This window comes from Aedes albopictus, chromosome 1 (assembly GCF_035046485.1).
Source record: "Aedes albopictus strain Foshan chromosome 1, AalbF5, whole genome shotgun sequence".
Lineage (NCBI taxonomy): Eukaryota > Metazoa > Arthropoda > Insecta > Diptera > Culicidae > Aedes > Aedes albopictus.
In genome coordinates, this window is record NC_085136.1 from 148,205,742 (window position 1) to 148,220,555 (window position 14,814).

General features: G+C 43.6%; 1 protein-coding gene across 1 annotated transcript; it reads right to left on the reverse strand.

The window, feature by feature from the left end:
* Positions 1-12,433: 12,433 nt before the first annotated feature.
* Positions 12,434-13,764, reverse strand: LOC134285767 (uncharacterized). The gene is made up of 2 exons (XM_062847249.1): positions 12,765-13,764; positions 12,434-12,720 (listed from the first exon to the last, which is right to left on the reverse strand). Exons 1-2 carry the CDS (start codon positions 13,749-13,751, stop codon positions 12,715-12,717), a joined length of 993 nt encoding a protein of 330 aa, XP_062703233.1. The 5' UTR covers positions 13,752-13,764; the 3' UTR covers positions 12,434-12,714.
* Positions 13,765-14,814: the final 1,050 nt, after the last annotated feature.

A 14,814-nucleotide genomic window follows, 5' to 3' on the forward strand; every position in this document is an offset into this window, starting at 1 on the left:
TGCGTAGGGTCCGCAGATCGTCCTCCACTTGGTCGACCCACCTAGCTCGCTGCGCTCCACGTCTTCTTGTACCGGTCGGATGACTCTCGAGAACCATTTTAGTCGGGTTGCTATCCGACATCCTGATGACGTGACCCGCCCACCGTAGCCTCCCGATTTTCGCGGTATGGACGATGGTTGGTTCTCTCAGCAGCTGATGCAGCTCGTGGTTCATTCGCCTTCTCCAAGTCCCGTCTTCCATCTGCACTCCGCCGTAGATGGTACGCAACACCTTCCGTTCGAAAACTCCAAGGGCGCGTTGGTCCTCTGCACGTAGAGTCCATGTTTCGTGCCCCTAGAGGACTACCGGTCTAATCAGCGTTTGGTAGATAGTTAACTTCGTGATACGGCGAACTTTATTCGATCGTAGAGTTCTGCGGAGTCCAAAGTAAGCACGATTTCCTGCCACAATGCGCCTCTCAATTTCTCTGCTGGTGTCGTTGTCGTCGGTCACCAGTGGGCCCAAGTACACGAATTCTTCAACCGCCTCGATTTCATCACCGTCGATATGAATTCGGGGTGGCGGGCGCGGTGATTCCTCCCTGGAGCCCTTTGCCATCATGTACTTTGTCTTCGACACATTAATGATTAATCCGATTCGCCTGGCTTCACTCTTTAGTCGGATGTACGTTTCCGCCATCGTCTCAAATTTACGAGCAATAATATCAATATCATCAGCGAAACCAAGCAGCTGAACGGACTTCGTGAAAATCGTCCCACTCGTGTTTATCCCCGCTCTTCTTATTACACCTTCCAAAGCAATGTTGAACAGCAAGCACGAAAGACCATCACCTTTCCGTATCCCTCTGCGAGATTCGAAGGGACTCGAGAGTGTCCCTGATACTCGAACTACGCACATCACTCGATCCATCGTCGCCTTGATCAACCGTATCAGTTTATCCGGGAATCCGTATTCGTGCATAATCTGCCATAGCTGTTCTCGATCGATTGTATCATACGCCGATTTGAAATCGATGAACAAGTGATGTGTGGGCACGTTGTATTCGCGGCATTTCTGCAACACCTGGCGGATGGCGAACATCTGGTCCGTTGTAGCGCGTTCACCCATAAATCCAGCCTGATATTGCCCCACGAACTCTCTTGCAATCGGTGATAGACGGCGGCATAAAATTTGGGAGAGTATCTTGTAGGCAGCGCTCAGTAGTGTGATCGCGCGGTAGTTTCCGCAATCCAACTTGTCGCCCTTTTTTGTAGATGGGACACACGATACCTTCCATCCATTCCTCCGGTAATACTTCCTCCTCCCAAATCTTGGTAATGACCCAGTGTAGTGCTCTCACCAGTGCTTCTCCACCGTATTTTAGAAGCTCGCTTGGTAGTTGATCTGCTCCAGCGGCTTTGTTGTTTTTCAACCGGCCAACCTCCTCCTCAATCTCTTGAAGGTCAGGGGCCGGAAGTCTTTCGTCCTGTGCACATACTCCTAGATCTGTTACCACGCCACCTTCGGTACTTGCACCGTCGCCATTGAGGTGCTCATCGTAATGCTGCCGCCACCTCTCGACCACCTCACGCTCGCTCGTGAGAATATTCCCGTGATTATCTCGGCACATGTCGGCTTGTGGCACAAAGCCTCTGCGCGAGCGGTTCAGCTTCTCGTAGAACTTTCGTGTGTCCTTAGCGCGGTACAGCTCTTCCATCGCTTCGCGATCTCGTTCTTCCTGCTGGCGCTTCTTCATCCGGAAGACTGAGTTCTGCCTGTTCCGCGCCTGTTTGTAACGTGCCTCATTCGCTCTCGTACGGTGTTGTTTCTTATAAATGCAATTTAAATCTCATTTGTCTATGATGAAAGGGCAAAATGGGGCAAATTGGACAACTACTGAAGATGATTCTGGTAATAACAGATCTAGCGTTTTTTTTATTTATGCAAAAAAAAAACAAATTCAAATCCTAAAATCCACCCTTGAAAATCCATTCATAATTATGTAAAATTCACAATCTCCAGCAGTTGTTGGGGCATAAGGGGCAAAATAAGCATTTAAAAGGATCTTTCATATATGTTTATGGTTACTTTTAATCTCTAATTACACCTGCAGCTATTTTCAACGATCTACAGTCGTGTTAGCTGTTCGATAGTACATTTTGATTCTCTTTTTGTATGAAAAAAGGGCAAAATAGGGCAAAATGGACCACTTCCCGTGCCGTGCGGTGAATGAATTCAGCACCAATCGATTTCTCGTATTTTTAACATCAGAAATGGTCAACTTCACGTACCGAAACCAGCGGCGTTAAAAGATCCGTTTTTTGGGTCGATTTTTCCCTCTGTGCGTTGCCAGATGAGGCCAAGCACGATGTGCTTCCTCTAGAGGACTGCTTGAGATCAGTAAAAGCAACCATCATGGCAACCATCAACGGACGCAACCGAAAGCACCATCAGGTACATGGAAATGAATCGACGAAACGAATGGATCAACGAGGAGTGCAAAGCGATTTTGGAGTAGAGGAATGCAGCACGGTCGGTAATGCTGCAGCAAGGAATCCGGCAGAATGTGAAACGTTGCAAACATACCCTACTCGTCATAAGTATGGACTCACAAAAAGTTTTGCAACAATATTGCATCACCCTGACTCACCTCGATATCTCTAAAACCAGAACACCTACAAAAATGCCGCCTTCAGAAAAGTTGTTGCTTTTGGTCTTCTGAATAACTTTCCTGAAGACAGCATCTTTGTAAGTCCTCAGGTTTTGGAGATATCGAGGTGAGTCAGGGTGATGCAATATTGTTGCAATACTTATTGTGAGTCCGTACTTATGACGGGTAGTGTAAGCGGAAATAGCAGTCCCGCCACTTTCGGGGAAAAACACCACCTGGAAGAAGCGGAGTGCAAACAAATGAAACTTCCTGGCCGTTCCCATCAAATATTGAAGTTCAAGCAGAATCTCAACGTATCCCGCAACGGCTTCGTGCCACGAGCCAGAACATGCAGAGATATAATGGCACTTCGATTAGCACCTGAATGGCGTGGAGGACGTAGGCACGGTGTGTGTGTGTTTTTGATTTTTCGAGGGGCTTTAACCTTTTGGTCATTTGTCCCTTTTCATCGTAGGCACGGAAGACAACGACAACGGAGAGAATGACTAGCCAACTCCCACGCTGAGGAAAGTTAAGAATGCCATTTACCAGTAGGTAATGATGGTATCGAAGGAAGGGGTGGTCTGACCCATTCACAAAAATAGGGCATTTGCAGTGCATGGAGCGATAACTATTTCGAATGCCGGCTACAAAGTGCTGTCCATGGTCATCTTCCGTCATCTGTCACCTAAAACGAATGAGTTCGTGCTTAGGTTATCAAGCCGGCTGCATCGACGGCCGGTCGACAACGGGAGCGGGTCAGATCTTCACCATACGGCAAATCCTCCAAAAATGACTCACAACGTAGCACCTGTTCGTCGACTTCAAGAAGGCATACGCACAGGGAAGCTGACTAGACTGATCAAAGCAACTATGGGTGGTGTGCAAAACTGCATAAGGGTATCAGGTGAACTAGCCAGTTCATTTGAATCTTACCGGGGACTGCGACAAGTTCGTGGACTGTTATACCTACTCTTCTACATCGCTCTGGAAGGTGTGATGCGACGAGCCGGGCTCAACGGGGTACAATTTCCTCAAAATTCGGTCCATTTGTGTGCTTTGTGGACGACAATCGCCAGAACATTTGAAACGGTGGCAGAGCTGTACATCCGCCTGAAACCAGAAGCAGCAATGGTCGGACTAATAGTGAATGCGTGAAAAAAAAAAAAAGTGCATGCTGCTGGTAGGCGGAACAGAACACAACCGGATCCGGAGATAGTAATGTCACGATAGATGAAGACACCCGGTGGAGGAATTCTGCTGCCTCGGATCCTTACTGATGGCTGACGATAATTCGAGTCGTGACATTCGAAGGTGCATCATCGGTGGAAATCGTGCCTTCTATGGGCTCAAGAAGAAGCTGCGACTGTTTAGATTCTCCCCCGCACCAAATGCACCACACAGCAAAAGCATTCTTATGTGTAATAACATAATTTTCGCTGCACATCATTCGCGTCGCATTCGACACTTTTCACTACCTTCATTTCGTTGCCGCAGTCGGGTGTCAGCTTGCTTTGTTACATTCGTGCGCTACCGTTACCTCTTACACACAACACGAGCGGTGGAACGAAGTTCAATAAACATTAGGGTGGGTCAAGGGTTATATGGAAAAACGTGAATTCGATCGTATCTAGCCAGATCAAGGTTTTTTCGATTCCATTTGGGGTCCTTAACAACTGGCCAAAATTTGAGAGGGATCGGTTACGCCTACGTTTTGCGCATCGCGATTGAAATTTGTATGGATATTCGTATGGGAAAACGTGCTTTTTTGTATTTTTCCTATTTCATCTACTAATTTAACTAAAGTCATAATACTAAACCCGTTAAAGTATAGTTCATGATATACCTTACAACTTTGCCGAAGACAGCAGGGTGCTAAAATGCTCACAAAAAAAGTTATTATGCTCCAAAGTGAGGTATATCGAAATATATGCTGAAAATGACTTTTTCTGCCATCACTGCCCGCTGGGTCAATTATAAACTGCTATAGAACTTTGTGGATGCATTCTATCAATTTTCTGTCTTCAGCAAAGTTGTTTGGATTTACATACAAAAATGTTCCGATGACCCACCCTAATAAACATAAGAAAGCGTCAAATCATTATCGTCTGACACGATGACATTTGTCTAATTCAAGCTTTTCGCATAGATTTGCAGCCAATTCCAATTATGGATGTTAGTATTAGTTTATTCTTGCATGTTGCATTGAATACGAAACACATTTGGCCAACACAGCTTCCTTATGGAAGAAGACAGGAATAACAAAAGCCAAACCGTCTCCCGAAGACGCTATCGTGGTAAAGTATATTCGTTTGACATTTTTGTATCGTACATTAGTTTTATTGCTTGTGTGGCGAATGTCGGAGACAAAGGAGGCCGAATATCGACGAAAAGGTTCAAATGAATGTGGTCTCTAACAAGACTGATCACTAGAACCGAATCGATAAATTAATAATATATGAGAAAAATATTGCCATGGATTCGTACACTGATCCGTTGATCGTGAGGTATCTTTTTTGCCTCTCGGCTATTTCACCGAGTTAGGAAGTTGAAGATAAATATGATACAAAATTATTTGCTGTGAATGTACAATATGCGGCAGGAAAAAATGCGAAAGTGTTTTTGAACTTCAAGTCTTATTCTCGTCCATTTGACGTTAACCAATCTATGTATTAACTTTCCATGATCCCCAACAGGCAAATTTCCCGAAAAGTTATTTGAAAAATACCCCATTTTGGTCTCTCACCTTTAAGACGGCACCTGAAGCTGGAGGCAATCAGAATTTTCAAACCACTAAAAAGTAAACAGGTCACTGAATTCGATATCTGATTTTTTTCAATTTTCTCTACAATATCATATATATATATATGTGTTTATTTCATCTAGTATGTAAAACTACATGGCTCTGGATTAGTATGGCCTGGTTATTCATCGAATTGAAGCTATTTTATTACTATTTTGGCCATTTTGTCTTATGACCATTGGGCGCGCAATTTATTGACACCCACTTCTTAGGCTTACATTATCACATGTTAAAAATCAAATATGTTCATTTTTATTTTGTAGTGCTAGAATATAGACACATTCACTGATATTGAGCTTAGTAAGAAAAAAAATAAGTTTCACACTTTTACCGATCTGTCAGTCAATTGTGCGCAAGAGTGAATCTCATTTTATGGACAGTATCCATATTTGCATTACTTAAAACATACCCAACCGCTATGGACCGCGTACGATCAGTATAAGACTGAGTGCAACAAATGATGGCAGAACCAATCGAATCAGCATCAATTCCAGAAAATATCGTTTCATTAAAACAAACTTAAAAAGGACCATAATGAGTTAACTTACCTTTCCACGCAAGTTATCAACAACAACGATCAGCCGGTGGGCTAGCGTCGATGTTTGTTTTGGTCGCAGACAATGGAAACGTGCTGCGTGTAGCTTTGGCGCGCAACGATGTCGTCTGGTTTCTTGCTTCTGACTGGCTGCGCGCAACTGGAGTAGATCTGCGCGTAACTGCCCGGCGCGCAAATTTCGCTTCGAAAGAAAAACTTTACAAAATATTCGCAATACAGGTCGGACTCGTAGGCCATTCGTAGCACCTTCTTCCAGCACAGCCTCCCTTATCGTTACACCTGGAGATCACCACAACAAACGGAATCGCAAATCGACCACGTTCTGATTGATGGACGGCACTTCTCCGACATTATCGACGTCAGGACCTATCGTGGCGCTAATATCGACTCCGATCACTACCTAGTGATGGTTAAACTGCGCCCAAAACTCTCCGTTATTAACAACGTACATTACCGGCGGCCGCCCCGGTACGATCTAGAGCGACTGAAGCAACCGAATGTCGCCACCGCATACGCGCAGAATCTCGAGGCAGCGTTGCCGGACGAGGGTGTGCTCGATGTGGCCCCTCTAGAGGACTGCTGGAGTACAATCAAAGCAGCCATCAACAACGCAGCTGAGAGCACTATCGGGTACGTAGAACGGAGTCGACGAAACGATTGGTTCGACGAGGAGTGCAGAGCGGTTCTGGAGGAGAAGGATGCAGCGCGGGCGGTAATGCTGCAGCATGGAACCCGACAGAATGTGGAGCGATACAGACAGAAGCGGAAGCAGCAGACCCGTCTCTTCCGGGAGAAAAAGCGCCGCCTGGAAGAAGCGGAGTGCGAGGAAATGGAACTGCTGTGCCGTTCACAGGAAACACGCAAGTTCTACCAGAAGCTCAACGCATCCCGCAAAGGCTACGTGCCGCAAGCCGAAATCTGCAGGGATAAGGACGGGAGCCTCCTGACGGACAAACGTGAGGTGATCGAAAGGTGGAAGCAGCACTTCGACGAGCACCTGAATGGCGAAGAGAATGTAGGCACGGAGGACCAAGGCAGCGGAGGAAATTACTATGTTGGTGCAGCAGAGGACGGGAACGAACCAACTCCCACGCTGAGGGAAGTTAAGGATGCCATCCACCAGCTCAAAAACAACAAAGCGGCTGGTAAGGACGGTATCGCAGCGGAACTCATCAAGATGGGCCCGGAAAAGTTGGCCACCTGTCTGCACCAGTTAGTTGTCAAGATCTGGGAAACCGAACAGCTACCGGAGGAGTGGAAGGAAGGGATAATCTGTCCCATCCACAAGAAAGGCGACAAGCTAATGTGTGAGAACTTTCGAGCGATCACCATTTTGAATGCCGCCTACAAAGTGCTATCCCAGATCATCTTCCGTCGTCTTTCACCTAAAGTAAATGAGTTCGTGGGAAGTTACCAAGCCGGTTTCATCGACGGCCGGTCGACAACGGACCAGATCTTCACCGTACGGCAAATCCTCCAGAAATGCCGTGAATACCAGGTCCCAACGCATCACCTGTTCATCGACTTCAAAGCGGCATACGACAGTATCGACCGCACAGAGCTATGGAAAATTATGGACGAGAACAGCTTTCCCGGGAAGCTGACTAGACTGATAAGAGCAACGATGGACGGTGTGCAGAACAGCGTAAGGATTTCGGGTGAACTATCCAGTTCATTTGAATCTCGACGGGGACTACGACAAGGTGATGGACTTTCCTGCCTACTATTCAACATCGCCCTGGAAGGTGTTATGCGACGAGCCGGGCTCAACAGCCGGGGTACGATCTTCACGAAATCCAGCCAATTTGTATGTTTTGCGGATGACATGGATATTATTGCTAGGACATTTGGAACGGTGGCAGAACCGTACACCCGCCTGAAACGTGAAGCAGCAAAGGTCGGACTGGTGGTGAATGCGGCTAAGACAAAGTACATGCTGGTAGGTGGGACTGAGCGAGACAGGACAAGCCTTGGCAGCAATGTTACGATAGACGGGGATACTTTCGAGGTGGTAGAAGAATTCGTCTACCTCGGTTCCTTGCTAACGGCTGACAATAACGTGAGCCGTGAAATACGAAGGCGCATCATCAGTGGAAGTCGTGCCTATTATGGGCTCCAGAAGAAACTGCGGTCAAAAAAGATTCACCCCCGCACCAAATGTACCATGTACAAGACGTTAATAAGACCGGTGGTTCTCTACGGGCACGAGACGTGGACGATGCTCGAGGAGGACATGCAAGCACTCGGAGTTTTCGAGCGACGGGTGCTAAGGACGATCTTCGGCGGCGTACAGGAAAACGGTGTGTGGCGGAGAAGGATGAACCACGAGCTCGCTGCACTTTATGGCGAACCCAGCATCCAGAAGGTAGCCAAAGCCGGAAGGATACGGTGGGCAGGGCATGTTGCAAGAATGCCGGACAACAACCCTGCAAAGTTGGTGTTTGCTAACCATCCGGTTGGTACAAGAAGGCGTGGAGCGCAGAGAGCACGATGGGCGGACCAGGTGGAGCGTGATCTGGCGAGTGTTGGGCGTGACCGACGTTGGAGAGCTGCAGCTGCAAATCGAGTATTATGGCGGCAAATTGTTGATTCAGTATTATCATGAATTTGATGTTAACTAAATAAATGAAACAGGTCGGACTCGATTATCCGGAGTCGCGTTCCAAAGTTTCCCAAGTATCTATCTAGCGAATGGAATGATGTATGACACTGAAATTTTTACAGTTTGTCAAACCAAATTTGATTAGTAATTAGTCAAAATTTCAGCTTTGTACAACATCCTGTTCGCTAGATATATTTTGTACTCTGTCATAAAAAAAGTCATATAGGTGTATCTCATATTTAGCGTGTGATAGTGTTTGAAGTTATCACATTTTTTCCTGCCGCACCCTGTACAAAACGCTCATAAGACCGGTGGTGCTCTACGGATACAAGACATGGACTATGCTCGAGGAGCTTTCCAGTGGCGCGTCCTTAGGACGATCGTCGGCCATGTGCAGGATAGTAGTATGTGGCGGTGGAGGATTAACCACGAGCTCGCTGCACTCTACGGCAAACACAGTATCCAGAAAATGGCCAAATCCAGAAGGATACGATGGGCAGGGCATGTTGCAAGAATACCAGATAACAACCCTGAGTTCTATTATGACTATTCCGGTTGTAACAAAAGGGAAGGAGCACAGAGAACACGTGCTCTCTGGGCGGACCTGGTGGAGCCGGGCTTGGCGAGTACTTATTGGGCATCATCAAGGATGGAGAGCGGCAGCCATGAACCGAGTATTGCGGCGTATCTTGTATGTAATGTTGAGCAAATAAATGTAGGTTTGCATATATTATTCGAAAAATCACGGTGACCTATGGCGTCAATAATAATTCCGAAATACGCTGGATCGTACCGATCGAATCTAGACATCCTCAGCATGTTCTTATTGAATACCCACGCTACTGAACTATTGTTTATCTTAATTTAGTTTACAACTGGAAGTTTTTATATGTTGTGCATCTATCCGTTGATTTCAACTGCTAGACACGTACCGGATCATTAATAACAAATTGTTCACACACTTGCACCGTTCCAGACAGTAATTAGTTAAAAAGCTTTCCGTTGCTCCCTGATTAGAATCAGGTATCAGGTATCAGAAGGCCGGCTCCAGAGGCACGTTATCCTCCATTTGGGACATTTGTGCCATCGCCAAAATAACAGCCTATTTCATAATCTACCTGAGGGAAAAGGAAGGAAAAAGGATTTGGATGGGGATAGGGACAGGTAGGGAAATAGGAAAAATACCCTGGAAGAGGGTACTAACGCACAAGCGTACCACAATGGGTTCAAACAGCGCCCTGAAAAGGGCACTGTAATAACGCATAAAGCGAAAGAGAGCCTATAGCTCTTTACCACAGCGGGTTAAGAACAACAGAATATCCTGAAGATTCAGGTTTCTGAAGTCAGTTTCACTTAATAAGTGTTTACCGAATACTCGGAAACGCAGTTGCGCGAAAACTGGACAGTTACACATCAAATGATACGAAGTTCCATAATCGGATTCACAGCTATCACAGGCAAATGAATCAGCTTGCTGAATATTTGCCATGTGATAGCTGAGTCGGCAGTGGCCAGTCAATGCTTTGACCAACATGCTGCAATTCTGCTTAGACAGATTAGTTAGATACTTCGCCACCCGTAGAGATGGCTCAGCACTATACAATTTGGTTTGACGACATGACTCCAAACTATTCCAATATTGTCTGTGTTGAGTGACAGCCCAGGTGTGAATCTGAAGCTTAATCCAACACTTCGATATCGGAATAGCTGGCTCAGGGCCAATGAAGTCATGTGATGCTCCAGAGCGAGCTAACTCATCAGCCAATTCATTTCCAGCGATGGAAGAATGACCAGGTACCCATAGAAGGTGAACAGCGTTTGCTGAATTCAGCTCCTCGATTTGAGTTCGACAAGCGATAACTATCTTCGACCTGGAGTTGGCCGAAGCAAGTGCTTTAATAGCAGCCTGGCTATCTGAACAGAAGTATATTACTTTGCCCATTACGTGCTGCTGAAGTGCTGATTGCACTCCGCACATAAGAGCAAAGATTTCGGCCTGAAAAACGGTGCAGTGTCTACCAAGTGAGTAAGACTGATACAGCCTTAGCTCACGAAAATAAACACCAGCACCTGCTCGACCTTCGAGAAGGGAGCCATCAGTGTAACATACGATGCCGTCTGAAATACTTCTTTCCAGATAACCAGATGTCCACTCTTCCCGGGAAGGGAATTTCGTGGAAAATGTCCTATATGGAAAAGTACAAGCAATTGTAAGATCACTTGGAGCAAGGACAATTTTGTCCCAATTCACTAAAAGTGGAAACAACGAGATGTGTGTTGATGTGCGGTTCACAGGAGTTTCCTCTAGTAGACCGAGTACCCGTAACCGGTAAGTGCAAGAAAGGGCTTCTTGTTTATTTATTTATTTATTTTTATTTATTTTTTTATTTATTTGGTAAATTCATGTAACATAAGGCTTGCAGCCTTTTAAATCGCTACAATTGGTAGAAATCGATTGACAATTATGCCTCCATACAATACAAAAATCTACAATTACATATACTCCAATATATACTAGAATTATACTGTTAAAAACTGTTTCAGGCTCCTTTTAAAGTTCACTATTGAAACACATGTTTTGATATTTAGTGGCAATTGGTTCCAAAAGACAATGCCTCTTGCGAACAGAGATTGACTATAATACGAAGAACTATGCTGTGGAATTAGAAGATTTCTATTTCTATCAGATCGCATTGGAAAAATCTTGGAAAACAAATATTCAGGCTTTTTCAAATGCAAAATTTTGAATATTAATACGCATGACCTAAATTTGTAAAAATGTGAGAAATTGCAGCCAATAAGCTCATTATGCAGATGACTTACTCTCGAAAATCGGTTCAAATTATAAACATATCTAACGCATGAGTTCAATGCAAGTCTCATCTTATCTAACGAAGCAGCAGATGCATTTAAATTAATGAAATCACCGTAAATGAAGTGGGGTAGAAGCAAGGATTTAAAAAGTTGAAGTTTAATGGATGAATTAAAATGTTTGGTAGCTAAGTTTAATTTTTTCAGACACCCATAGATTTTGCCGCACTGCGAATTAATCTGATCATCCCAACTTAAATTAGATGTCATAATTATTCCTAAATTTACTACACGATTGACAAACTCAATTTTATCTCCATTCAACATCAAATCAGGAAGTGTTAAAGGGTTCCGATTTCTATTTATAAGCATTGCTTTAGTTTTAGCTGAATTAATGGGTAGTAAGTTTCGCTGAGACCAATCAAAAATTCTTTGAAGGTCGTGATTGATTCGTTCACTTAATGAAGCAAAATTATTGGGATCTAGTTCGCACAAATATATTTGAACATCGTCAGCAAAGAGATGAACAGAGCAATAGCGCAAAGTTGTAGGTAGATCGTTAATAAAAAATGAAAATAACAATGGTCCCAACACTGATCCTTGAGGAACACCGGATAAAATATGTTCAAAACGAGATAGATTACCATTGCACAAAACAGCCTGGGATCGATCAGTTAGATAGGACCGAATCAGTTTAGTTGCTTCATATGAAAATTGAAATACCTCACCTAACTTCATTAACAGTTTCCGATGGGATACGCGATCAAAAGCCTTCGCAAAATCTGTCAGTAACAAAATAGCAACACCTTTTTTGTCAACGACTTTAGCTATATCATCGTGAACCTTCATTAACGCTGTATTGGTCCCATGATCCTGCCTAAATCCCGATTGAAGTGGGTGTAGAAAATCCATTTCTGATACAAAAGTAGAAATTTGAGTTTTTAAAAGCTTCTCTAAAACTTTAGCAAGGGCACATACTATACTGATTGGCCGTAGATTATTAATAGAGCTAACTCTAGGTTTCTTTTTAATTGGGATAATTTTCACTGCTTTCCAACCTCTCGGAAATTTGGAACTAGATATAATAGTATTGAACAAATGTTTGATATATGGTAGTATAAAATGTGACATGATTTTGATGAAGATAATTGGAATTCCATCTAGGCCTACAGCATTTGATTTTATTGAATATAAAGCTCTAATTATTTCGGTATCGTTCACCGAACGAAACCTAAACCCTTCCGAAACATGTATCATTGACGGTGTCGATGTATTGTCAACTGTAAAATTTGCGGTGAAGAAATCATTAATTTCATCCCTAGAGAAGTCAAAATTATTTTCAAAAGTATTAGTCTTAGAGACACCTAGCTTTTTTACATTAGACCATAATTGCCTACTGGACAATCTTACATTAAAATTATTAGAATCATGCTGCCGCTTGGCATCACGTATTAATATGTTTACTCTATTTCTCAATCTTTTAAAATGCAATTCATCAGAAGAATTTCTAGTACGCTTCCAGTTAGAATATGCAATATCTCTATCAACAATAGCAACTTCGATGGCCCGGTTGAACCATGGATTACTTTTGAGTTTTTGCTTCCGTAGTGGTATGAACTCATCATGTAAAAATTTCAGACGATTATTTAAAATATCCAGTAGAATATCACTATCAGTAATTCCAAAGAATGGAGTCCAATCAAAACTATGAAATCCATCATGTAAACGCCTCGCATTGTAATTTTTATAGTCCCTATATGTGATGGGCGTTTCGTTAGTCTTGCTGAAGCGTAAAGAAGCAAAAATTAGATCATGTTTGGATGCAAATGGCATTGAGACTTGGTTTAAATTAAACACAATTTCAGGAGAATCAGTTATGAATAGGTCTAGTAAAGAACAGCCACTGGGATAAAAGTACGTTGGCTCGTTATTAAGACATGTGCACGACATAGAAGACAGTTTATCACGAAAACGATTTGATCTATAGTTATATTTTAAGAGATCAGTATTAAAATCACCAATAAAGAATGTGTGGTGGTATTTTACGGTAAATTCTTCAAGATGCCCACTTAAAATCTCAGAACAATCGTTATCAGGAGGATTATAGTACAAAGCCAATAGAAAAGGCTCTGAACCACTTTTCACCTCTATCAACATGTACTCCGTTATTGTTGCATTATTCGTTGAGTTATATGGCGAGGACGATTTAATAACTTTCAATGACAAATTGTTTTTATAATAAACACATAACCCTCCTCCATGTCGATCACGATCGACCCGCAGTAAGCTGTATCCTTCAATGTCAATCATTTGGTCGCTAATAACATCACCAAGCCATGTTTCAGTCATGCATGTAATATCCATTTTACTGTTGAAAAAATTTGCTTGTTTGAGATGAATGTGTAATGGGGCAACGTCAAAGAGAACTTCTAGCGCTGCCGTAGGAGTTGAAGAGAACGCTCCAGACATCGCCATTAAGCACATCCTTTGGAGATGACCTAATTTTGATTGGACCGTTCTCACTTCACCCTTTTGCCACCACACAAGACACCCATAAGCCAATATTGGCCGAACCACAGTTGTGTAAATCCATTTGATATACTTGGGTTTTAGACCCCAAGTTGTACCAAAAGTACGCCGGCATTGCCCGAAGGCCATACAAGCTTTCTTGATTCTGAACTCAATGTGAGGTGTCCAGGAAAGCTTGGAATCAAGAATGACTCCAACGTACTTTACCTGTTCAGTCACATCGATTTCAGAATCAAAGAGACGCAAAGGTCGAACGCTATTACGGTTTCGCCTTTCCGTGAAAAGAACAATAGATGTTTTACTCGGATTAACCGAAAGGCCATATTGGCGACACCAACACCAACCCTCAACTACCTGAAGGGCGTTTTGCATCAGGTCGAAAAGGGTGCTGATGCACATACCAACTAACAATGTTAGGTAGTCGTCGGCAAAACCATAAGTAGGAAAACCGCTATTATTGAGTTGCCTCAATAGCGTATCTGCTACGAGATTCCACAAAAGCGGTGATAAGACTCCCCCTTGGGGGCATCCACAAACACTCAATTTCCTAATCCCTGCTAGACGCAATGTCGAGAAGAGATATCGGTTTTTGAGCACTTGGTGAATCCAATTGGAAATCATTGGAGATATACCATGACTCCGTGCGGCTTCCAATATGGCATCGAAAGGCACGTTGTCAAAGGCACCCTCGATATCTAAGAAAACACCCAAACAAGTTTGTTTTTGAGCGAATGCTTTCTCGATATCGTAAACAACCTTGTGTAAAAGAGTCACAGTGGACTTACCAGATTGGTAGGCATGTTGGTTCACATGAAGAAACACGTTGGCCAGATGAACATCACGGATGTGATGATCCACAATGCGTTCTAAGCATTTCAGAAGA

Excerpts from the sequence above, each read along its gene's own strand:
- LOC134285767 (XM_062847249.1), bottom strand. The coding sequence starts at position 13,751 with ATGACTGAAACATGGCTTGGTGATGTTATTAGCGACCAAATGATTGAC.